A 27,473-nucleotide genomic window follows, 5' to 3' on the forward strand; every position below is an offset into this window, starting at 1 on the left:
TAACAAAATAAGATAGTAGATAACCTGCCATATCTAGGACCTAGAAATAAAGAAAACAGAGTGGCTTTCATGTATCTGGGGTACAATCCTTTAGCTATTCCTATCAGGATTTTGAGCCCTGTTGATAAAGTTGAATGTCAATTTTGTCAAATATGAGTGGAGAATAAGAAATGGATGGCATTCTTACCCCAGTAAAAGTCAACTCTGGTATAGTCCATCCTCTGTTCAAGAGTTCTGCATTCATAGATCCAACAAATAGATTTAAAATATCTGGGAAAAAATTGCATCTCTACTGAACATCTATAGATTTTTGTTCTTATTATCCTTTGCAGTATAACAATTATTTATATAGCATTACATTGATTAGATTTTATAAATAATCTACAGATGACTTAAAGTATGTAGGAGAATCTGTGTAGTTTGTATATATGCAAATACTATGCTATTTCATAGAAAGGAATTAATTATCCATAATTTTTCTATTTGAGGGGGTCCTGAAACAAATCCTCCACAGATACATAGTCACAGACTATGTAATTTATTTTTCATCACCAGTACTTTCTATCATATTAGTACTTGAATTTCTTTACTCCATCCCACTTCCCTCCAGCTATTATGGTCTCCCCACCACCATCTCAGGGACGTTCATCACAGTTTGCTTTTGTAACACTCTCTCTTGACCACTTTCCAACGTAAAGGATAGACTAATACAACTCCACCTTCACACCCTATGAGGATGAAATGAAAATTCTTACATGTGATTCCTTTGGAGAACAATACATTTCATTTCCTTTGAATGAAACCAAAGATATTGGAGGCAGTGTGATTGCAAATAGCTTCCAAGAAGATAGCAGACTGGCAAGATGGTTTATTTAAATACCTGGCTTTCATTCAGTCTATTAATTGTTGATGATGTTATACTTACTTTTTGGCAAGATCTATTATATTCATGAATGTTCTTTTCTAAGAGTTTTCTGTTAAAATAGGCATACTGAATACAGGACAATATTTCTTAGAAAGTTGATGGATATTTTTCTTTTGTGTTCTTTAAAAATCAAAAGAAACTACACTGATTGTGATTTGCTTGACCAAATGTGTTGGTTTTTTCCCTCTCATATTAGCAATAATTTTACCAGTATTGGAAGACATCCTGATGGTAGACAACATCCTGAATATAAATCCTCCTGTTTTCCTGTCCTCTACTTCCTGACCCTTCCACTCATCCACCGGGGATGATTATATTGCCTGAAAGAGAATTAAGATTGGTAGAAAAAGAATTCAAAGATAAAGAAACTATTTACTATATTATTTTTGATGTCCAAACTAGAGTTATAAGATTCGAAAGAGAAGATCAAAGGGGAACAGCACAGAAAGTTTATGACCCTTTCAAGAGGAAAGACTAAGCCAAGAGTAGTTCTACCCCTAGGAAACATCAAGAACCAGAGCCAAACTTATGGACCATCTTTTGCTGTGCCTGTGAGTTCATCATCCTGCCCCTGGCCCAGAAGCTACAATCTTCTCATGATTCCCTAGTTAGGTCTTCCTCTCACCATTGCCTCCACTGCCCACCCATTCTCCCTATCTAAAGCAGAGGAATTTGGTAAATTTCAATTTTTACTAAATTAAATCATAAGTGGTAACTCTTAAGTACCAATATTTCTATTCATTACATTCATTCAACAAAAGAAAAATTTCCCACCTCACCTCACCCTCTCCCCTTGCTTCTCATATGAATGGACCCAGATGGGTACCCATTTCTGGGGACACTCAAAACCAAGTCCCCTATTATCTATTAAGATTCAATATGGCTGTAAATAACAAAAAAGCCAAAATAGCGTAACTTAAGAAAGTTAGGTTTTCTTCTTTATAATAATGGAACCCTAGAGATGGGCAGCAGCATTGTAGTTATAATACCCTCAGGCTTCCTGGTATTTCTGCTGCATTATCATCCCTCTGGCTTCTATCCTCAATGTCATGTCTTGTTACGATATGATGGCTAATGTTCCCACTATTACATTTGCTTTCTTGATGGAAGAAAGAGTGAAGTTTTCCACCTCTCAGCTGAATCAACAACTTTTAAGTAACTTTCCAGAAAGTTCCACACAACATTTTTGATTAAGTCTCATTGAGTGGAACATTCCCTCATAGATACCCATACCTGCAAAAAAGTCCGAGATGTGCAATATTGTAGACACATCATCACCACCACTCCCCTAAATAAAATAAGGGTTCTAAGACGACAATGGTTGTTGGATATCAACTCACAATGTCTACCATTGCTTCTGAAAGAAAGAAAGAGAGTAAGAGAAGGAGGGAGGGAGGGAGCGAGGGAGGAAGGAAGGAAACAAATCTAGGGTTCTGAAAAGGAGTTGGTATAGCACAGATATCTACCTGGTGGGGTAGATAATGGAAAAAATTTAGCCTTGATTCATGATAAATGTACAAATAAGTATCCAAGTATTTAAGTTTCCATTAAGATGTCTAAATCATATAGCAATTAAGAAAGTCAAATATTTCAATGTCTTATATATACTATAATTGTATATAAAACATATGTGTGCATATGTGTGTATACATATATATTATATACATATACACACACACATATATGTTTTAGGCTTCCTTACAAATTAACGTTATATAACATATAATGATATACGTGTACATGTTATGTATTATATATTATATAAAATTTACATGTATATTTATATATATTTATATAATATTTATATGTATTGATAAATATTACATTTTATATAATGCATATATATGTACATATGTACATATATTATAACATTCATTTGTATATATTAATTATATAACATTTATTTGTAAGAGAAGCCTACAAATAGCATAGAAGCCCCCTCCAAGCCTATGGTAATCTACTCCATTGGTTCACAACATGGCAGTCACCTGAAACTGGATGGTATTATCCAGAGACATTGATTTGACCCTAAAACTAAAAGAGCTGCCTTGGGAGAGACCATTGTCCTAAAGTCTAGAACTAATTCCTCAGCCCTATCTAGAAGGGAGAAGGACAGAATCTGCAACCTTTTTTTTAGGCAATTATAAAAGACTTAAGCAGCAACACCTTCAGAACAAAGGAAATACATACTTTCAGGTAAATAACAGGGAATATTTAGAGGGTTTACTATTTGCCAGGCCCTATTAGAACCACTTTGCTCCTTAATAAGCACAACTACTCCATGGGGTTAGAGACAGAGAGGAAACCCAGACGCAGAAATGTGAAGGAACTTACATTCATCAGTGTGGGGTTAATCAAAGCGAGGGCTGAGCCAAGCCAGGATGAATGACCAGGCTGTTCTGGGAACCTTCCCTTCTGCTCTGCTAGAGCAGAGCTCTGGTCAAAAGGAAAGAGAATGTGACTTCATAGAATATTCAGGGCAGTGCTGATGATGGGCAACCTGAAAAAAAGTCTGAAATTTTTAAGAAATTTATAAGCATTTGATTTCAAAAGTGGTGTCAGAGACACCAATGAAACATCGATTTTCTCAGTGGGGGAGGGAGGTTGTCTCCATTCCAGTTTCAGAAAGTTCCTGTTGCTACGAGCTGTCAGTCTTTCCCTTTTATAACTGCAGTTAATGATGAAGCCACAGGAGGAATATGCTGTTCTCAGGGGCTCTCTCTGCTCTCAGCAATGTCAAGTTTCAGGAAATAATTTTGTACTCCAACCATTGAGGTGATCTCACCCCCAACCTTCCCACTCTCCTCACTTATTTGAATTTCTGAATCCAAGACAGAAATTAAACAAAGATGTAATGCACACTATATTTACTAATACTATTTCTAGACTTCAGCGTTGAATTCTTCAGAAATTTAGACACTAGAAAAAATGGCACTGGAGATAAAAATCTCCAACAATTTTGTATCATGTGGGAGCTTCAAATCGTAAGCTGTACCATAAAAGGGCAGCAGAGGATGTAGTTTGTTCTAAAGAAGAAAATTATCCAAAGCTGCACTGGAAAACTGAGGTGTGAGATTATAACTCACACTTCCAAAATTTAGTTTTATCTCTTCAAAGTATCTGCCAAATTGATGAATTTGCCTCTGTTAATTACATTTTAAAAATTCATAAAAGTATAAATTAATCTCACTGAAATTACTTCCAACACCCAATATTTAATAATTCATTTAATTATTTACCTGTATTATAAAAGTGAAAAAAATTTCAAAAACAGATCATCATAAAGTGATTCTACCAATTTCCCAATGATTCCACGATTATACTTTTTCACTTTAATTATCTAATAAAATACATTAACTTTCTGTTATGTGACACTGTTCCAGGTGCTGGAAAAACATCAATGAATAAGGTAGTTGCTATTTTGCAGCTTATATTTAATTGTAGGAAATAGACAACTAAAATGAATAGATTATATTAAAATGTGATATGAAAAAAATAAAGCAGAGACAAAAAATTGCTAGGGAGAGATATATGGTTTGGATGGGAGAATCACTTTATATTAAGCAGAAAGCCCACCCATTCCCCCTATCTAAAGCAGAGGAATTTGGTAAATTTCAATTTTTACTATATTAAACCCTAAGTTATAACTGTTAAGTACCAATATTTATATTCATTGAATTAAAATAATTAGGTAACCAAATGACAATCTATCTTTTAAAAACAGACTGTATTATAAATGTTAGAGCCTTTATAAAAGAATCAACTTATATGCTCTTCTTGATCAAACTTTATAGGATGGTCTTCTTTTTTCTTTCTCCAGCTTTATTGAAGTATAATTAACAAATAAAATGTACATTTTTAAAGCATTTCATGTGATGTTTTGGTATTGTATATGTTGTGACATGATCAAGCTAATTAATATATCCTTTACATTGCATAGTTAACTTGTGAGTGTGTGTGTGTGTGTGTGTTGAGATTATTTAAGATATATTGTCTTAGTAAATTGCAAGTATATGGTACATTATTACTAATTATTGTCATCATGCTGTACATTTAGTTCTTATAACTGAAAGTTTATACCCTTTGACCAACATCTTTTCATTTTCCCACTCAAGGCCTTTTTCAAGGACCTAAGCATGTGTGTGTGCATGGGTAGCTCCTAACTTGAGCAATCACCTCATTCATAGTGAGCAACAAATTGCACCCAGCAGAAATCTAAATGTATCCAAGAAAATTTTGCTCATCACTTGACATTTCTTCAGGTGGACCTGGAAAAAAAGAAATAAAAGAACAAAATTGAGGGTGATGGAGAAAGCTTGGCATTTTATTAGATGGTAGTCATATACACAGTTTAGGAAGAGTTATTAAAGATCCAGTGATTTCTGTGAGAAAATAGAAACTTAAAAATGACTGGTCACTCTTGCTGCCCCAGTTCCATCAGAAGCAACTGCAATGGAGTAGACTGGCAAAGAATGTTTGTTGGTAGATGTACTAGAAAGCCTACTTCACCATGAGAAATTCTAAAATGGGTCATGACAAGCCTGATTCAGCAAAGCAATGACATACATAGTGGAAGCCCGGCATAGGATGTGAAAATGCACTGGTAGTTTCCAAGATGACTAGATATTCCTTTGTTATAAAAGCTTCCAAGTCATTGGCGAGGGAAGAGTGGTAGAGAATTCTGGAGCTCAGCTTTTCTTCTGTCCTCCATACTTCTCATGCATTTATTTTTTTTTACCACGGATTTACCTTTCTCCATCTTTAAGTTCAGAAGGGAATTTTTAAAAGAAGAAGATTTTTCTTTGGGAAGAAGCGTTGTTCATTTTGCACCATCTTATGGACTTCTCAAAATGTATTTTGTACCATATTTTGTGCAAATACCAAAAGGTTGCAAGCATGATTAGTACTGATAAATAAATAATGATACCCAAATTTGAATTTTATTTTTTGCAACAGTTTTGGGAGATTTCAGCTAATTTCATCATGCTAGTTATTGGTATCTGGTAATAATTGGTAGAGCAGGGACCAAAACATAATTCTCTGAGCCTTTTCTATATGCCCACTTCTGGACAGCTTACAACCCCAGCGCCCCTAGGGGAAGCTCATTTTAATAGGATGTGATTAGAATACAAGAAAATATTACCATTCATAGCAGAACTTGCTCTAAACACAAAACAAAGGTAATGGCATTCTAAGAAACCCAAAAGACAAGGAATCCTCCTTTATTCATGTCACTTCCTACATTAACCAACCAACTCTGCTGAAAATGGCAACACAGAAGGAAAGGGAAGGATTAGGCACCCACCCCATAGCTCCTCTCGGTTCTGTTCTTCCTCATTCATGGGTAAGCCCACACGTACAAAAATCAGTAGGTGCCAGTGGAATGTAGGTTTATAAAGAAATGAAATAAAAACAATTGAGTTGGTTTTATGAAGCATTACCAGTTTTCTGGTAAGCACAAAAATACATAGGCACATATGTGCTATGAAATACAAATGATAATTTTGATAATTTTGCATATGAGTTCAATGCTCATTTGCATTTAAATGTACATTGCACAATGTAAAAACCAATGTTAGAATTCATGCTTATAATTTAAATTTTTTTATTTTTTATTTTCACTTAGAATGCTATTAAGTAGCAAACAAATGAAAAAACCACCACCAAAGGAAGGGAAGAAAAACACTTTGTATTTTAGTACTATTTTTAATGCCACTTTCTTCCTGCTTTGTAAACAGCAAGCCCTGCATTTCCTTTTACACTTGACCTGCAAATTATGTAGCTGACTCTGATTTTTAAGTATTATGAGTTAATACATAAATTCACTTGGAATAATGCCAGGTGTATAGCAAATGTTTTATGAAGGTTTGTTTTTACTATTATTATCATTTCTAAAAGGCACAGACATTCTAATTTCTTTGGCAAGGCAAAATTCATCCATATGCTGCTTATAAAGACATTAACTGCAATAAAATGTTAAAAGATGGTTTAAATATGAATATTTTCTTTGTATTTCATGAATGTTAATTTGAAATACTATCTTTCTTATGTAACTTCAAGTTCTCGTCCATTTTCTAGAAATTGTACATTTAATTTCCAGTTTACCTCTTAATTTCTAATTTTTGTTAGGCAATTATCCCTCCCTATATCATTTATAATGCAGAATTTTTAGAATGGCTCAAGTATCTAACAACTGGAAATCGGATCTGGTTGACAAATTAAGAGTCCTAAAATAACTTATGAGCTTACTTCTAAACACACTAGTTACCCTCAAGAAAGTCTTTATAATGTACTTTTTTTTTCTAAATGTAGAAAATTTTCTTCAACCTAATGTTCTTTAACTGTTGGGTGAAAAATTGTATATCCATGCAGGGAAATAGTATTCAGCAATGAAAAGGAATATGGTACTGATATAGGCTACTTACTACCTGTATGAAATTTAAGGACATTCCACTAAAGGAAAGAAGTTTGGGACAAAAGACCATATAGCATGTGAGTCCCTGTATTTGAAATGTATAAAATAGGCATATCTGTGGAGGTATAAAGTAGTTGCCTACAGCTTTGAGAATTTGGGGGAAAATGGAAGGGACTGCTAAAGAATATGGGATTTTACTTTAGAGTGATATAAACTCACTATAAAACCAGCCATGGTGGAATAGGCCTGTAATCTCTGTGGCTCAGGAGGCTAAGGCAGGACGATTGTGAGTTCAAAGCTAGCCTCAGCAATTTAGCAAGGACCTAAGCAACTTAGGGAGACCCTATCTCTAAATAAAATATAAAAAGGGATCGAGATGTGGTTCAGTTGTTAAAAGCCTCAGGGTTCAATCCCAGGTACACCCCCGCCCCGCAAAAAAAAAAAAAAAAAAATTCCCTACAATTGATTATGATGAGCACTGCACAACTTTGTGATTATGCTAAGAACTTCTTCGGGGAAGTGGGTTAATTATATGTTATATGAATAGTATCTCAATAATGCTGTTTTTAAAAATTAAACATCAAAAAGTCTTTATTATTTTTGTTAAGCCTTATTTATAGATCATGTATGATCAGTGCAAAAATATTATCTGTCAAAAATACTATCAAACAATTTTTAAATTTTTAAATTAAAAAAAAATTTTAATCCCCAAGGAAGCCCTCCTATTTCCTGATCTGCTTTAAAATGTCCTTGAGCTCTTGGGCATTTAGATTTTTTTCCTTCAGATTCACCTATTATCAGACTCTAAGGATCCCACTTAATTTCCTTTTGGGGGAAAGGGAAGGATTTTAACATTGTTGCAACTTGACTCATTTACAGACCTATAAGAGTAGGAATATCTGGATTAAAAGAAATTAAGGTATTAAAGCAATGGAAATTATTAGACACTGGTCTAATTTGGTTGTACATGCAACTACATATGTTGACTTTAATTATACTGCTAACTATTATAGAAATACTCCGTAATGTGCACCCCCCAAAAAAATCAATGAGTGTTGATGAAGGAAATCGAAATTTACAAAACCCTTAGGGGAAAAGGGAAATAAGAACTCTGACCTTTTGCAATTTCTCTTATCTGCCAAAGTTCCCCTGCCCACCAAAAGTAAGCACACAAAATGTAACTAACAAACTCCTACCAGGATATGGATCTGCTTAACCCTGTAAAATTCAGACCCTTTTTATAACCATTCGCCATTTTCCTGTTGAAAATGTACTGGTCTGCTAATAAGCTTTCCTGATCCATTGAGGTCTGCCTCCATTTCTTTTTCTTTTTGTATTTTCTTTCATTTTTCTTCAGTTGATATTTGCAGTAATGAATGAAAAAATATATTTCTTCAATAAAAACAATGACACAATGCACAGAAAGAGAGAAAGAGAGAGAGGAGGGGGAAGGAGATCCCTAAATGTATTAAGAAAACAAAGTGCATATGTATGGCATAATGCCTTTCATAGAAATCATGCAGAAATAAATTCTAAATGCACATGTGCGTGCGTGCACGCGCACCCCCCCCCCCAACACACACACACACACAAATGCATAGAAAAACAGGCATGAAAAACTGTGGTGCCTAGGGCTGGGATTGTGGATCAGTGGTAGTGTGCTTACCTTGCTTGAGTGGGGCACTAGGTTCGATCCACAGCACCACGTAAATAAATAAAATAACGGTATTGTGTCCATCTACAACTAAAAAACAAAAACAAAAATTAAAAAGAAATCAAAATGTGGTGCCTAATTTTTCCTAATTCTTTACAAAACAACTTTGGTAGGCTGGGGTTGTGGCTCAGAGTAGAGCGCTCGCCTTGCATGTGTGAGGCACTGGGTTCAATCCTCAGCACCACATAAAGATATTGTGTCCATCTATAACTAAAAAATAAATTAAAAACAAAACAAAACAAAAAACACAACTTTGGCTTAAGAGTGTAGCATTAATATAATTTGACAAACAAAATACTTTGGAATTGTGATATATTTCATATTTAGAAGAGAAAAAGTACTTTTAAAAAACCCTAGGAAAAGAAAGTTTGGCAAAAAAAAAAAAATGGGTTTGGCTGGGGTAAGAAGACAGCCATGTTTTACAGTGGGAAATATTAAGATCCCCCATGGCAGACTATCTTTGAATACCCGTTTATCCGTAGGGGCCATGGGTCCCACAGGTTGAGCCAATTACTCTGTGCCATGGTGCGTCCCATACACAACACACATTGTCTGCTCAGCTGTCATCTTGGCTAGTCTCAGAATCTGCAACACATTCCTCATCTCTGGTTTTAATCTCATGCCCATTACCTAGGAATGTCTTTCCCATTCCTCCTCTTTCATTATGCAAGTCTCATTTAGAATGCCAAGAATTTCGTGAAGCTCCTTGGAGACCCCTTCAAAAATGACCTTCTGCACTCCTCTGGCATTCCAGGTGGGTCCCTAGCATGACACTTGTTTTATGACATCTCATGTTTCTGTAATCCTTTCTATTAGTTTTCTGTTTGCCCACTCCAAAAGAAGCACTCAAAATATTTAAGGCAACTAAAAGCACCACAGAAGGAAGTTAGGGCTGGGGATGTGGCTCAGTGGTAAAGAGCTTGCCTGGCACACGCATAAGGCCCTGGTTCAAATCCCCCAGCATCAAAAAAAAAAAAAAAAAGGAGAAATTCAGTCAAGACTCATCTTTAGTTAAAATTCTACACATTGAAATAAAGCTGGGCTGGAGTTTATCTCACCTCCAGCCCTTCTATGCTCTGCTTTGTGATGCTGTTGGGGAGAGTCAATAAAAGACAGAAATATATTCCCTAGACCAGCTTCCAGATAGATTCTGCTAATCAGAAGGACCATTATGAAATCAGAATGCAGGGAGATGGGAGAAGCCATTCTTTCTATGCAGATCTCTCTCCTCCTTCCTTCTTAGATGTGTCCCTGGGGGCCATGACCATTCCAAGTACAATTGCAAATAAAAATAGAGGGCATCCAATCAAATTTAAGTTGAAAATAAGTAATGAATACTTCTTACTATAAGTGTGTCTCATACAAATAATTGGAATATACTTATACAAAAGCATGATTTGTTGTTTATTTGAAATTCAAATTTAACTGGGAGGCTTGCATTTTATCTGGAAACCCTAAGTATAAAGTCCAAGTATTTTACTTTATCTATCTTCATCTGCCCCACCTTTTAGCGGGGTGCAGCCCCTTTCTAAATCTTTGGGGATTCTGCTGCATAAAGTGAATTGCTTTGGGGGCTCTCCTTATTGTCAATTTAGGATTCAGGTTTCTCCAGTATGTTAAGTTGGTTATCTTGTGTCTTTTTATTTCCATATGCCTTCTCATTTCCAAAAATTGTTTTCTGTTTTCTTCTTTGTTTCTTTTTGTCCTTGTTGTTTTTCACTTAGTACAAGGAAACAACTTCATAGTCCTTATAGAATTATAATATGAAAATATTATGAGCTTTTAGGAAGTACCAAAATAGATGCAAATATGCTATCAAGCACCTTTAAGCAAGTCTCTCTATATTTTTAACATTCCTAAAATTTTTTCTTTATTGTTTCACATTAGAGTCTTCAAATTTACTTCATTTTTTTCCTCTTAATGCCTCTAAGTATTCCCTGTGCCATGGTTTTTGTGCACCATAATTTACTACTGAACTAATTTTTCTTGAATAAATGATAAGTTGTTGGTGGTTTTTGACAGTTATTAATAAAGACTATTTCTTTCCTCCCTAAATGTACCTAGATATGTGCCTAGATGTGAAACGGTGATGTATAAGTGATGGAATGACTAACGGATGTGACTAGCTGGTTAATAGTTTCTCTTTTGATTGTTGGCAATCGAAAGTAAAAGTTACTAGTTTTTGAAGTAGAAAGTAAAATAATTACCCTATTCCCCTGTTATATCCTTCTAGAATTAGAGTAATTTGTATCTTTAAGATCATACTGTATATTCTGTTCTGGAGACTTCACCCAAAATGGATTTTAGAATCTAGCAAAATGCTTCCTTTAGCATCTAAGAAGATGCTCATATTTTTTGTTTTAGGTAAGTCAATGGAGTATCTTTTCCAGCAGTGACCCATTCTTGCATTCTTAGCATAAAGTCTACTTTGGCATGTGCTTTTTCTGTTATTAGACTTTACTAATGATTTTTAGCACTGATATTCATAAGCAAGATTAAACCATAATTTTATTTGTACTTAACTGGGTTTTTGTTATACTAACATCTGAAAGCATATTAAAAATTTTGTTATCTAGGTCCTAGAAAAATTTGAAGTACAGTGAATTAGAATTTGATTTTGAAGATTTTGGGGCTTATTGGTGTATGTAGACAGTGGTGGTGGTGGTAGAAATACAACTTTATTTCTTCTATGGCAATTAATTTGTTTAGGTTTTATCTTTTCGAATGAATCATTGAATATTTTAAGTCTCACCACTGTATTAGGCTCTTCAAATATAATGACATAGAATTGGACACATTTGTCTCCATTAATTAAATTCTTCTATGTACTTATGCTTCTATTTGGGTTTTTAAAAAATATTTTTTAGATGATGATGGACCTTTATTCATTTATTTATATGCAGTGCTGAGAATCGAACCCAGTGCCTCATACATGCTAGGGAAGCACTCTACCACTGAGCCACAACCCCAGCCCTCTATTTAGTTTTATATAAGGTTTCACCTAAAATTATCTGTTTATTTACTAATTCTATTTTTTCTTATTTTCTACCAACTTATTTTCCTTATATGTTGAACAAATTATTTTTGTTATTTCTGTACTAGAAGAAAATGGAAAACTGAGGAATTACGAGATGAGTTAAACTTTTGTCTATAAAAAGTGAAGCAGTTTGTCTATAAGTGAAGAGAAACAGGCACATAAGAACAATAGTTATTTTTTTCTGGAAGACTGTCACTATATTTTTATACTGATAAAGATCATTTGATACAGAGGAAATTAAATGGTGCAAGAGAATGGTTAATCATGGGGGCAAAGTCCTTGAGTAGGCACACATACATGGCAAGAGTAGGCTGATGTCTCATCTTTTTAATAGGAGGAAGAAAGCTTTTAAAATGGAAATGTATTATTTGGTCATCACTGATGGCATGTGGTCATAGATCACTAATGAATCCAGCTAGCACAGCTGTTTTACTCAGGTAATATTTGTAGCTTAGGTATAGATATGACATAGGCAGTGTAGATTTGGGTTAAACCTCTGGTTGAAGTTGTACCAAGCAGGTTGAGAGGGACATATACATGAAATTCTGACTAAAATTTTGAGTTTCATATGGTAAGCAAACTTTTTATAACACCTTTTGCAACACATAAAGGATAACATAAATTCTTTAGATTTCAATGTTCATTAAAACTGCTAATGGTTCCTAACTTAAAACACAGAGGCTGAAACCTTGCTAGGCAAATTAGTATGGGCTATCTTACTTTCTTGTACTAGCAATATCTTTCTTCTTTTAGAAAGCATATTAGAATCTCTCTGGGATACTAGTTTATTTTTTTTCCTTTATTTAAGTTTACAAAATACATGCTTATAGAAAAGTAAAACATTATAGAAATATATAAAGCAGGCCATGAAAATTTCCCAATTCTACTCCTTCACAAAGCCACTGTTAACAACCTGGCGCTACTTTCCCATTATTTTTTAGTTTTCATTATTTTACGAAAATGCATATACAGCTTCCTTTTACATGAGCAAACTTTGGACATCTTGCCCTAGTAAGTCTAGATGTTCCTCACTCTCTTCATGAATACAAAGAAATAAGTTGGAGGATCATATCTATTAAACTAGCTCCTTAATGATAGGGCATTTGGGTTAGTTTTAATATAAAAGAACAAAGGTGCAATGAACTTCCTTGTGTACACTTGTCAGGTTACTCCTATTAGGCCGTTTCCTAGAAATGAAGTTACTGGGCTAATGATTCAAATATTCTCAATAAACACAAAAAACTACACTTCTAAAGATTGTTACAATTATACTCCCACCTACAGCATGCAAATGGGATATGTAAAGTCTGGAAATGTTTGAACTCATGGTGCAATTTTTTAACTTGGGAAATTTTTTAAATTGATTGTTCTTATAACAATCTTCTGATCATAGGTGAAGTGAGACAAATCTTGACTGATGGGGAATCAGGACCTCAAGGGCAGGATTTATAAAATTTGTTATTTACCAGGAGATATAAGAATTAGAAACTTTAAACACCTTCCTATACAATCTCCAGAAGATTGTACCCCTTGCTATTGCTTTAAGTATCTTCAGTGGTATCTCCATAGTTATTTCCCTAAGTTTCTATTACAATATTGGTCTCCTACTGCTTGTGGAATAGAATCCAAACTCAGACCATGAGCTTTTCCTAACACGAACCAGCTTTGTATCCCATTAGTCAACTGTGACAGACAATGTGTCCTAGAGTACACCACTCAGGTTCCCGCATCTGGTTTCATCCAGTTAATGCCTCAGCTTAGAACACTGTTTCCTTTGCCCTCCTTGACTTCAAGGTCAGTTCAAATGGTCCTTCCTCAATGAAGTCTTCCCCAGGCCTCTCTGGGAAAGATGAATAGCCTTTTACTCAGTGTTCCTCCAGCATTACACCTACACCTGTATTACAGCATTTCTGTAAGCTAGCAAAACTCGAAGTTTTAGAGATAGATAAATCTTATCTTTCCCTGAACAGTAACTACTGCTGAATTCTAAAGAACAAACTCAAAAACTGCTTTTGAAATGAACATATATAAATTAAGACTGAAAATTTTAAATCCCAAATTATCAGTTTTTAAAGGATTGTAAAAAACACCTGCTCCCCTCAAAACGTGTTGTTATAATAGACAATTTTTAAAAGAGGTTTTTTAATAAAACTATTAAGAATTTTGTCTTTAGAACAGTCATGTCTAATAAACCTCCATGTGCTTGATATTTGCATCTTACTTTCTAGGATCACAAAATGTTCATTTTACAAATAAAAACACGGAGGGGGGGGCATAGGGGACAGTTTATTGTAAAATATTAAGCAGCAATGATTCCAGTAAATGAGTTTCTGCTTTATATTCCCACCAGAACACAAAATGACCGACATCCTCATCAATGCCAAGCTTTAAAAAAAAAAAAAAAAAAAAAAAAAAAAAAACCACCATGAAGACAATGCCACATTAAAATCTCTTTCGCTTGATAATTTCTGGTTTCCAGCTGACTGGATGAGTTTCTTCTGTCTAAAAGTAAAAAATAAATTAAAGTGCTATTAGTTGAATTCATGTTTAACAGAATTCCTTTTTAACAAAAATAATGTATTTATTCCAAGTCATATTATTTTCACTACATATTTAGCAGGTTATTAATGGTTTTAGGAATAGCTAATAAACTTTAGGCATTATCCAAGTGTAACAAAAAGTGAATACATTCATTAAAGATAAATTTGTAGTTTCTCATCCAAAATAAAATTTTCATTTAGCTACAGTAGCATGAAGCTTGTGATTCTAGAATAAATTTCCACGCAATTTAGTATTTGTTATTATTAGTGTACCATTTTCCTAGTAACCGTAAAAATGAAAGTTGGTATAAAAGTAAAGTGATATATTCAGGGTTGGGGTTGTGGCTCAGTGGTAGAGCACTTGCCTCACATGTGTGAGGCACTGGGTTCAATTCTCAGCACTGCATATAAATAAATGAATAAAATAAAAGTCCATCACCAACTAAAAAAAATTTAAAAAAAAACTGAAGTGATATATTCACTTAAATCAATGAAAATGATACAGAAATCTAGGAGCAGATACTATTCAAGATGACAAATGCCTTAATACCATGAAGATTATTTTTCCTTCTGATAATTAAGACCCTTGCTAAATTCGTATAGTTGTTATTTTACTTTAAATGTATGTAAAACAATGAACTTACTGCCGTATCATCCTCTCTGTACACTTTAATGGTTTTATCAGCTTCAGCTGTTAATAATCGACTTTCAGACTGATCAAAAGCACAAGCAAATATTCCTGATTCACTGTCCAAAGACCCAGGCTGCACAGCTGCATGAACTCTCTGAAAATTGTAGCCAGTTCTCCAATCCCAAAGATGCATAGTGCCATTGTCAGCTTAAAGGAAAAGATCTAGTTAGTTACGTTTGGTATCCTTTGACCAACAATTAACCTAAACTTCTCTTAATATTGCTTTGTCTACTTTCATCTGTTTTTAATTTTATCATAGATCTTAAAAAGCACCACAAAATTTGACAGTTAATTCCAGAATACTCAACCAAATATCATGCAATTCTCATCATAAACCTGTCTCTAACTTAGATTTATCACAGGGGAACTTAAAGTGAGCTTAACTGTGAAATATACTACATATATTCTGAATAGGCACAAACACGTACACATCCAAATATACCCTCTTCAGGCAAGTTCTGCTATAATACTTATCTCTGATGACTTAGAAATGTTCATTCATTGATTAAAAAATAAAACAATGAACTAAACACATTTATTATAAAAATCTTATGTTACCTCCAGATACAAGCACTCCATCGGAATTTACTGTCAATGTGTTAATAATAGCATTATGACCAGAAAGATTTTGAATAAAACTTCCATCAGGGAATTTCCACTGCTTTATGTTATCTGGAGAACCAGATGCAAATGTGTAACTGAAATAAAAGCAAAACGAATTAATGGCAATGTAAATCAAGCTAAACAAAATGGTGGGTTTTAAAAAGCTTAGTTAATTTCCCATGCACATTCACTGATATCTGTAGTTTTAGCACTCTTTTTTGTTCTGGAGATTGAACCCAGAATGTGTGGTTTTACCACTGAACTATATCCTCTGCCCTTTTTATTTTTTCAGACAGTGTTTCAACTGGGTTGCTAAAGTTGGCCTCAGTCCTCCCACTTCTTCAGCCTCCTGAGTAGCTGGGTAGTCCCAGGCGTGTGCCACCATGCACCCAGCTCAATTTTAGCAAAATATTAGTGTCATATCAACATGCAAAAATATCAAGGTACTTGTTTCAAGTTAAATGAATTTTTCAAATTTTATGTTTTATTCTTTCATTTTCCTAGGGCTGTACATCAAGAGTAATAAATATGCAAATACCTAATTTCACAAAAAAGGCAAAAGAGTGAACAACAATTCTGGAGAAAGGGAGAGAAAGAAATAGTGAGAGAAGAGGAGAAAAGACGTGAAGGACAGGATGAAAATGAGTGAAAACAGGGAAAGGGAAGAAAAAGGGAAAGACAGGAGGAAGGAAGAGTTAGAAAAGAAAGGGAAAAGAAAAAATATAAATACAAACAGAAGAATGTCAGGAGTGATCTGATATGATGAACACTAGGATGTGATATTCTTCGCCATTTCTGTGGATAGCTTGACTATAATGTTCATGGTTCTTACTTTCTTGAACTTCTTAAGAATTAAATCATTCTATGTGTTTCTCAAGTCTAATATCATTTATGTGCAAAGCATGCCCAGCCAATGTTACTTTCTATTTTGATATGCACCTTTTGTCCATGATATACTTATATTGTCTAACTTGATAGTATTTGTGACTGTATAAAAGGCTTTCCTCATTTTATTTAGGGCATAAAGCAAAATAATTAACATAAGAAAAACTGAAGAAATGCATGTCCACAAGTGAAACAGGACTGACGGTGACAGCGGCTACATGACTGCCAAAAGCAGTGCTCAAGTTGTTATTTCAGTACTATACTAAGGCATAAAGATGGAAGAGAAGATAATGAAAAAAAAAAAAACACACTTACTGTCGTGGATGTAAAACCACAGCCCTGACTGATTTCTTATGATTTGTTAATGTCACTCTTGTCTTTCCAGCCACCAGATCCCATAATCGTATTGTAGTGTCATGGCTTCCTGTAATGGAAATACACACAAATCCAAAACATAGACCAAGAAAAAGAAGCAAAAGTGATATATGACAACATATGAAGCATTCTTCCACAAATATATACATATTAAATGAAAGTTTTATCATCCCTTGGCTAATTTCATCATAGTTCCAAAACTCAAGGTTGATTTTAAATGTTAATTCTTTTAAAAAAAATGTTAGGTGAAGGAATTATTTTCTAGTTTTTAATGATCCACTGTTAACAAATACAAGGTTCACATCAGTTCTAAAGGTTATTGATCTCAGAGTATTTTTGTCTTCTAACTTTAATTTCCTAGACTAATAATTTTGGCACTATAAAATAACACTAAAAAGTTTTCTAGTTGGATGTTACAAAATTCTATGTATGAAATAACCTAAAATATGTAAAAAGTATGAAGTAAAAAACAACTAGAAGAAGTCTTAATAAGAAATTTCAAATTCCTACGATTAAAATATATAATACAAAAATATCACAAACACAATAAAAAGAATCACAATGAATGAGAAGTATATGTACAATTATAACATACTTGATATGAACAGACTATAAATATGAAAAGTATCTTATCATACCAGTAATAATTTGTGGTTCTGCAGCTTGACACCTCACTGTAGCAACTGCATTTGTATGTCCAGATAATGTGTGTACACTGGCTTTAGTTCTCACATCCCAAATCTATAAAAATATAATAGATACACAGTTACAAAGAACAGGTATTCATATCTCAGGCAGACAACCGGATCAATTTGAGGCTGGGAATTTACTAGATAACTGTGCCTCAATATCATAAAGAAAATGCTTACAAGAAGGATAATGATTTATAAGCTAGGCGGGGAATACAACTAGAAAACAGCTGCAAAGGGAAAATAAAAAGCTGAAAGATAAGGGTACTGAAAGACTAATGGGCATAATGAACTACTGAATAAAAAAGATAATGGACAACAGTTGTGACAAATTGGAAAACGAGAATGCAAGGCCAAAGAACTGAAGCCTAAGGTGGTAAAAAAAAACACATACAAGTCAAGAAAAGGAGGGACTAGGGTATTGACAAATCCAGCAATTATTTTTAATGCTCTGTCAAATAATATAAGACTGATATCAAATATGTATATGACAAGATGCAATACGTTTACAAACACACAGCTTTATCTCATTTACCCGGGCAGTTGAATCTCGACTACAGGTTACCAGCACATCGATTGTTGGATGCAAATCCAAACCATATACTGCACTCAGATGTCCATGATAATGCCTTATAACCTAAAAGATAAGGCAATAAAGTTAAATTTTCTAAAATTAGAAAAATAAACAGTAGCTCATAGTATTTTCAATACTTAACTCTAAGAGTACCTTATTATATTCAAGATCCCAGCATTTTACTTGTTTGTCTTCTCCACAAGAAAACAGGTATGGGCTCCTTGTGCTTACTATCACACCTCGCACTGTACTGATATGTCCGGTCAACGAGAGTTTTAACTTGCCACTGGCCAGGTCCCAGATCTGCAATCAAAGAATATTTTTTCATTTTGTTGGCTAACCCAAAGCAAATATTTAGAATCCTAATGTTAAGTCCCCAAATATATACACACATATAAATAAAAAGTAAAAATTTGAAAAATGATCCTTTCCAAATAAAAGAAAATGTAAAAGGCATGCTCAAACTGTCAAACTAGAGAAATGTTTGCAATAGAGGTAAAGGCTAACATTCTAAACAATATGTAAAATATATCATTGATAATAAAAATATGAATAACATGGTATTAGGTTGGCAAATGACAACTGAAAAAAAAATGAACACAAATAAATGAAAATTTGTATAGAAATTTTGTATGAACAACTTAAAAAAAGACTATAGATACCCATTTTTTACTTATGTTATTAGATAAAAGAATACAAAATTGATGGACTGGAATGGACTCTCTGAAATATGCTGCAAGTCATTTGGGAAGTAATTTATACTTTGGGTATCCTCAAAAATAGTTGACGTTCCTATTTCTGGGAATGTACCATAACAAAATAAAATACAGAAAAACATGTATGCATAAAGGCTAACTACAGCATCACTTTTAAAAATATATATATTTATTTATTTTTTAGTTGTAGTTGAACACAATACCTTTATTTACTTATTTTTATGTGGTGCTGAGAATCGAACCCAGGGCCTCACACATGCCAGGTGAGCACTCTCCTGCTGAACCACAACCCCAGACCCATACAGCACCACTTTTAATAATAAAAATCATCAAAATAAAAACTTTAATGTCCAACAATAGGAAAACAGACTGTAGAATATCAAAATTATATATTATGTAACCATTTAAAAAGATACAGACTTTTTATAATATGGCTTTGATATAATGTTAAATGAAAACCAGATACAAAGTTATAAATATTTTTTAAAAGATACATATTTATACCTTAACACCCTGAAAAAAGTCCCTGAAAAAAGTTTAGAAGTAAATGTACTGATGCATATAAACACAGAAATAAATGTTTTTTAAAATTAAATTTGTCTAAATATCTGATATTTGTAGGATTATGTGTGGTTCTTTCACAGTTCTATAAATTTTCCACATATTCTATAAATTAGCCTGGTTTAATTTTGTAACCAGGGAAAAAATCTTAAAGTATTAAGGAATTAGGTTATTATGATTAGGATAAAACCCCTATTGCTTAAATGTCTCTTTTCAAATAGATATTTATTTCAAACTATTACTATTACAGACTACATGCTGAAGTCCAAGAAATAAAGGCTTGCAATACAATTCCTGCCACAGGAAATAATTTAAAATAGTTTAAACTTCTGCAACAAACAAAGTCCTGTTATCTTTTCTTTCTTATTACCTTTATAGTTCTATCAGCAGATCCAGTAACAAACCACTGATTTCCAGGTTCCACAGCAATACATCGAACCCAACCAAGATGCCCACTGATAACCTGAATAAGAAAAAGTAAAATAGGCAGAATCATCTACACATTAGTCAAAATGTATTCAATTTTAACCACAACCTGGGTTTGAACTGCAGCATCTTTATATGTTTACAAGATTATCTGACAATATATTTTAGAGTGAGCAACATTAACTTATCTTCAATAGGTGAATGGGTACATAATTGCGGTACATCTATACAAAGGAATAATAGTCTTCAAAAGAAAAAAAAAAAAGGAATGCTTTACTAACACACACAATAACTTGGATGAATCTCAAAGGCAAAGAATGAAGAAAGAAAGACAGTCTCAAAGAGTACATAATGTATGATTCCATTCTGACACTGTAAAAAGGACACAAGTACAGTGATAGAAAACATATCAGTGATTGCCAGGTGTGGAGGAGGGTATGACGAAAAGAACAACACAGTGGTGTTTTGAGCTGATGCAGATTATGGCAGTGGTTACCCAAACCTATATATCAGTTAAAATTCAGTAGACCTATACATCGAAAGAAAAAAGTCTCTTACAATGTGATCATTTGAAAAATAAGATCATGTTGGCTGTACATTTCCTATTATATAAATTTTATTTTATATCTGGTACATTCTGAGTTATTTTAATTTATTGCAGTTGAAAGAATAATTGGTAGGTACAAAAACTCACTAATAAGGTGTTCATTCCTCAGCCTTCATGTTAAATACTTCAAATATTTTCCTATATTTATTTTGCCTGTCCTACACATTTAGTAGCCTTCTGTCAATATTTTATACTGCACTTTACAAAAAATACTAGTATACCTTTTACCCAAGGAAATCTCAAGATATCTTTTAACAGTGCAAAAGCCCCTTCTCATCCCACCGCAGATCACTCTACTATTTTCATATTCATTCCTTTTCCTTTTTCTATTCTTCAGCTCTCATCAAATGGAAAGCAATGATACTGTACATAGTGGAATAAAATCTAGATTTGCTCACCCTATAGAGTTTCCATGGTGGGTGCCACTGGGGTTTTGGCATTGTAGGTGCTTTTTTGGCCATCAGCGCAGAGTTCTTAGTATTGCCAGTTTCCATAACCATCTAAATATGGAACAGATTACGTTATCAATAAAGAAGTCATATTTAAAGTTTGGTTTTTAATTAAAAGATGGATTAAAAGGGGATTTATGAAAATTTTTCCCCTTAAATGAGAGAAAAACACCTAACATATTCAACTGAAAAGTCAGTCTAAGACTCTTACTTCAGAACTTTATTTTCTGTATGTTCATTTTTAAAAGCAAGTAAAAAAACCTCAGAGAGGCAGAGTATTAGTTAAGAGCAGACATCACTCTGGGTTCAAAACTCAGCTATGCCATTTTCTAGCTGACTGACCTTATGTAAAAATTCTTTAACTTATATGTGCCCATGCTGAAAAATGAACAGCAAAATGCTTTTATCATGGGTTTCTATTCATCTTTAAATATAAGCACTTAAATACTATTTTAAAGGTAAACTGCTGATACAGATTGAGCATCCTTAATCCATAAATCCAAAATACTCTGAAATAGAAATTGAATTTAGATTTCAAAATTTTAGATTAGGGATGCTCAACAGGTAAAGGCTACACAAATATTTCCAATCCAAAGTTTGAAATCTGAAACATTCTGGTTCGAAACACTTCGAATAAGGGCAACTCAACCTGTACCATCTATTGTTAGTGTACATTAATTAAAAAAAAAAAAAAAAAAGAACATAAAATTCTGCCCTCAAGAAGTTTAAATTATATCCTCCCAAAGATGCAGAGAGCTTGAACACAAAGACTGCTCTAAATGAGAATGAAGAAAACATGTGGTGTGAGCATCACAAATTCATTCACTTCACATGAAACAGAATCCATAAAAAACTGATGAGTTCGATTCCTACACTGAAAAAAACAAAAACAAAAATATAATATAGTTGTAAAGCCCATACTTACGTCAAGACACATAATAAAATAGCTTCACATTTTCTGTTATTTTTTCCTACAACTATTTTCACTAAGAGCAATTGTTGTTTACTTACAAATAAACCAATTTCTACACACTCATTTATAAAATGCTAGTTGTAGAGCCCAAGAATATTACCACACTATTAGCACTCAGCTTTAAGCACACACCAATTTAAAGTTCAATTGAAAGAAGACTTTCATAATTAGCACATAGCAACACAAATTTCAGGATAATACTTCCTGTATTTTTAATAGTGCCTAGTAAATACCAAAATCACATTGTCTTAATCAAAATACGTATTTCGTGCAATGTGCAAGTAGATATGGATGTAACAGGATTTCAAATTCTAAAACATATGTTAATTTACTAAAACCCAAAGTTTTAGGGCAAAGAAATGTTAATGACTATCTCAAGCTGCTATTTATAGGAACAAATTCCAAGAAAGTGTTAATTTCTCTAATAGTTAAAGGAAAACTTCTGGAATAAAGGTAACAAGGTAACATTCCAAAAGCTAGAAACCTGTTTTGCTATATGACAGAGAATCTTACTGAATTCATCACTGTAGGTTGTGAACGGTCAGAAGCCCCAGGATGTCGATATTCAGTTCCACCAGGCGCAGTACGATTTCCCTCAACTCTGAGGCAAAAGAAATATTATGAAAGTAATTAATACCTCAGTCACACGACTTGAGGCAAAAGAAATATTATAAAAGTAATTAATGCCTCAGTCACATGGTCAGTTTAAATTTTTGTGAAAAGTGCCAAAATAAAATATACAGTTATAAACAACTCTGAAAAAATGTAAATGGTGAAATATATTTTCAATCTTTGTAATTATAAGCATAACATCTGATACCTGGCCTGGGAAGAAGGTAATGCCACTGCCAAGGACTGTGCAGCTGATTCACTGGGCATTCTTTGGACCTTAGTATCCGCTGTCAAAGCAACTCCTGTTAAAAATAAAATCAGTTCTTCTTAGTAGTTATTTTTGTTCTCATTTATATATATATATATTTAAAATAAATTGTTAGAGAAAAAGACACTAGTTGGTGATCTCCAGGCAGTGATATTACAACAAGTTTGATTAAGCCTTGCTCTCTTTGTTTCTAAATTTGATCTAATTTAAGCAGCTTGGTATTAAAATAGCCCAATTTCGTAATTTAAATTATTAAAATTCAGATATTACTTTCAAAAGCAAAAAAATTAAGCAGCTACTCAAATACTCATGTTTCTAAGAATGAAAGTTACTATAAGATGCACCCAATCCCCCCACACTTTCCGTTCTATACATACCACGCATTGTCTGTCCTCCACCCTGTCCATATCATCTATGTGCCAACCCATCTACACACCTACAAACACACACACTGCAATTTTTAATCATACCTACTTCTGTACCAACACTTTTATCATTTTTAATGTTTACATAGTTGCATGTCTGTCTAAATCACTCAGGTAAAAAACTTAGGTTTAGAACTAGAGCAGTCTTACTGCCTTTGAAATTCTAGCATGGTGCCTAAAAATATGTAGCAATAAAATAAGATTATTTCCAATACATAAAAGTTTACTTACCAGGTCCTGGTGGATATGGATGTGTACCTGTAACCAAATACTCAACTTCTTGTCCTAAAAAAGAAAAAAACAACAAAAAAGAAAATATATGTATTGATAGTGAATCTATCTTACATTCAAGTATGATCTTTTAGAATATATCAATAATATTAAGTTACTAACTGGATTTTTCCTCTCCCAACTAAACTTAAGTCTCAAAAATAAGGAAAGTTCATCAGTTTTGTTTTGACCTCAATAAACCAAAAACTTGGTTATTTCCTTGTCCATTAGCTGGTAAGAGATCAAGAAAGCTCATGCATTTGCTAAACAGCAATGGTGTTTCTGTTCTTCATTTGTTTGTTTTTGCGGTGATGGGGATTGAACCCAGGGCCTTGTGCATGCATGGCAAGCACTCTACCAAATGAGCTATATTCCCAGCTCTCTAATTTTAATTTATGTAGAATCATAGATCCTCTTTGTTCATTACAACTTCAATACTTAATTTCATCTTTCTGAATTATAGCTAAGATAAATGATCTTCCTATAGGTTAGAAATATTCTTCAATTTTCTCCATTAGTCTCCATTGTGACCATCTGCACATCCAACACATTTCTGCCATCATTATACGCTTTTATTTCCCATTAGAAAAAAAAGTGATCAATCAATAATCTAAGCTACGACTCTCATGGGCAAGTCAAAACTTCCATCTTAATACTGGTATAATACTGTGTGACCATAATAAATGCTTTCAGAAGGAGCACTAATAAGACATTTGTTTTTATATTTGAAAAATTCACATAAGTCCTGTCATTTCTGATTTATACTATACTTACCTTGATTGGCAGGATATTGTTTATGACCGTATGAATCCGTTGCATTCTGAGGGCCTTTCTCTTTAAGATTTTCTTTTGAAGTAGGCATATGCAACACAGGACCGTACTCATTACGGAGCTTGATTGCCATTTTTCGTTTGTGACTATTTAAAAATTATAAACATAAAATATATCCTTAAATACTTTAAATATTTCACCAATGTGTTTATGAAAAGCTAGTAAATAAGTACTTAAATAGCTTAGGCTTGTGTAATCATGTAGAAAAAGTTTCTAATTAGATTTTAAAGTTAAATAGTAGAGTCAAAAATTTTCAAGTGCATTTCCACACCATATAAATTTATTTTTTGTATCACACCAACATTCATTAAACTTGAGTAATATTTTAGTTACTTAATAAAGACAAAACCTTTCATGATTAATTCCCAAGGATCCAAATAATTAAAGATATACAGAAACTAATATATCCTTTAAAAACCTCAAAGTCAATATACTTTATTTCTAATGTCTAAATCTAAAAATAGTTTAAACCATCTGTACCAAACTTTACTAGATGTGTCTAAAGAGTTCAGTTAGAACTAATCAAAGCACTTAATGAGTTCAATATTTTAAAAAGAAATGCACTTATGTTACTTTTATAGTCCACCTTATAAGTTAAATATAAATGCTTGTTTGAGGAATTAAATAGATTTTAACAGAAGGGTAAAGGGCAAAGAAGGAACACTGCACATAATGCAATCCCAGACTGGAGCTGGAGATGTAGAACCAAAAATATGCCACCACTCAAAAATCTTCATCATACTAACGAGAAAAGATGGGAGTAGAGGTACTGGCCAGGTACAATTTCAGCTCAGCAAGGCTCTGAGAGCAGCGGGAAGCTGAAAGCACATACAAAGTGATTGATTATAAGATAAAATACCTAAAAGGGGCTCTGCTAATTACTGGATATTTGTAAAATGCAATTAATTAATTTTGAGATTTTATTGTAAAAGGCAAAAAAAAAAGTTAAATCAGCTGAAATTATGCAAGAACATCACTTCTTATTGGATAGATAACCTATGTGTAATAGTATTTTAAGACCTTTAAAGGTCTTCCTCTCCTTGCTTTCTTCCATCAATATCAGAATTTTAAATATTTTAGAAACTGAAAAAGAACTATACCTACCTCTCTTCATCCAAAGGCACAGGTTTTCCATTATCAGCTACAAACATGTCATGGGTTCTCTTCAGTGACCTGAACACAAGTGTGTGCACAGAATGTTTCTGTACTTCCTAGGAAGAAAAGAGTGTAATTGCACATTTAGCAACAAATTACCCATATCATAAATTAAGCAAAACTACTTTTACATTTTACATGTTTCAATATGTAAAAAGTTTTATACATATTGAGTGCATCACTGCTATTTGTAGCAAGCTACAGGAGTCAAGTTCAGAGAAGAGGAGAAAGTTCCTCTTTGGCCAGAGCCCTAAGTATAGCAATTGAGTCTTGTCTGGGATTAGTAATTTATTCAATAAATATTTATTGAGTTTGTATTTATATATCTTGCAGGTATTGTGCTAGAAGTTACCCAGAGAACAATGAAAAGGTAATAATGATCCCTGTGTTCAAAAGAAAACAGACAATTAAAAATAAGTAAAATAATTCAGCATTTTGAAAAGTACTATGAAGACAAATAAGGGGCTAAGTCAGAGAACACAGGAAGAACTCAATATAATTGAGGTATCTCTTAGATGATATTTAAGTAGAGAAGGAGAAATCCCTGCTGAAAGGACAAAGGGATTATAAAATTACAGTATAAACATAAGAACAATCAAGGCAGACTGCAAAGGTGCTCAACAGTTGAAATAAAGTAAGAAACACTGCACAACTGTGTACATTGGCTGAGAGGGTGGGTTGTCCTATAAGATGAAGCTGCAAGGGTAGGTGAAGTTCAGATCAGCTCAGGTCTTTCAGACCATTACACAGCCTATATTTTTGTTTTACCAACAGAGTCAAAGGAATTCCTGCAAAACATGATCAACTCACATTTCAAAGAGAACAAATTATAGGAGAACAAAAATGGAAGAAGGGAGATGAGCTGGAAGCTAATGCACTAATCCAGGCAAAAGATGAATGAAGCTAGTCTGAATTAAGGTAAATGCAGGATACGGAGACGAGTGGATGGAATCAATATTTGAGATAAGACAAACAAGATCTGTTTGTCTGAATGGGAGTTCAAGCTAGGGAAAAGATGTGAAATTTCAAGAATGGCAGGCTCCTGCAGTTCAGCTGAAATGAGAGACATAAAATCTGAATGCAAAAATTGAGAAGATCTCTAGTCTTTAGGACCCCTGCAGTACAGCTGAAATGAGAGACGAATTGAACGCTAAAATAGAGAAGGTCTCTAGTCTTTAGGACACAATCAATTGACACTGCAGTACCAGTGGTCAAGCATCATCAGAAGGCAGTGCTGGATCCCAAGGGTCAAATAAGAATTGGATGAATTATCTCAGGCTTCCCGCCCAGACAGAAGCAGCGACTCGGATTCTCACTTGGCTTCCCTCCCTCCCCAGAAAGCCTTAAAAAGAGACCACTCGGCCTCGGTCAAAACGTCTCCCCTCGCAGCCTCTTCTCGCCCCATATTCCCAGCACATTCCACCCCCTATGAACAATGCCAAAGAAAAAAAGCCCAGAGACTAACAACTCTTGAGTGCCCAAGCGTCACTTTACCTCGACCATGACGCTTCCGTTTATCTGACCCCTCTGATAACGAAGAAACACTTATCGCCAACGCAGAAACAGCCGCCGCCACTCTTCAGCCTCTTCCGGAATCCGGAGCCCTGTCGCCGGACGTGACGTAAACTCGCGCACGCGCGCTAGTAGCGCGCCGGCCTTCTGGGGTCGAGAGGCGGGGCTTCCTCTTCGGACCCGCCTCCGGGGCGGGGTCTAGAGCCTGTGGGCGGAGACT

The 27,473-nt window shown here is 33.9% G+C and overlaps 1 protein-coding gene across 2 annotated transcripts; it reads right to left on the reverse strand.

The window, feature by feature from the left end:
• Positions 1 to 14,359: 14,359 nt before the first annotated feature.
• Plrg1 (pleiotropic regulator 1) lies at positions 14,360 to 27,391 on the reverse strand. 2 transcript variants are annotated; one of them, XM_015484493.2, is made up of 15 exons: positions 27,236 to 27,391; positions 25,691 to 25,797; positions 24,530 to 24,672; positions 23,717 to 23,770; positions 23,001 to 23,094; positions 22,694 to 22,781; positions 21,157 to 21,258; positions 20,096 to 20,188; positions 18,602 to 18,751; positions 18,410 to 18,511; positions 17,824 to 17,926; positions 17,126 to 17,234; positions 15,881 to 16,020; positions 15,276 to 15,469; positions 14,360 to 14,593 (listed from the first exon to the last, which is right to left on the reverse strand). In XM_015484493.2, the coding sequence occupies exons 1-15, from the start codon at positions 27,242 to 27,244 to the stop codon at positions 14,534 to 14,536; spliced, it is 1,548 nt and encodes a 515-aa protein (XP_015339979.1). In that variant the 5' UTR covers positions 27,245 to 27,391; the 3' UTR covers positions 14,360 to 14,533. The 2 variants fall into 2 exon arrangements, with proteins under 2 accessions (XP_015339979.1, XP_015339980.1); XM_015484494.2 differs by lacking the exon at positions 27,236 to 27,391 and adding an exon at positions 25,333 to 25,404.
• Between the last annotated feature and the right edge of the window lie 82 nt (positions 27,392 to 27,473).

This window comes from Marmota marmota, unplaced genomic scaffold (genome assembly GCF_001458135.2).
Source record: "Marmota marmota marmota unplaced genomic scaffold, marMar, whole genome shotgun sequence".
NCBI lineage: Eukaryota > Metazoa > Chordata > Mammalia > Rodentia > Sciuridae > Marmota > Marmota marmota.

Coding starts and splice junctions, on each gene's coding strand:
- Plrg1 (XM_015484493.2), bottom strand. Junction 22,782..23,000: donor TTACCTTCTTCCCAGGCCAG/GTATCAGATGTT, acceptor CTTTTGCCTCAG/AGTTGAGGGAAATCGTACTG. Junction 20,189..21,156: donor CACCATGGAAACTCTATAGG/GTGAGCAAATCT, acceptor TTTCTTATTCAG/GTTATCAGTGGGCATCTTGG.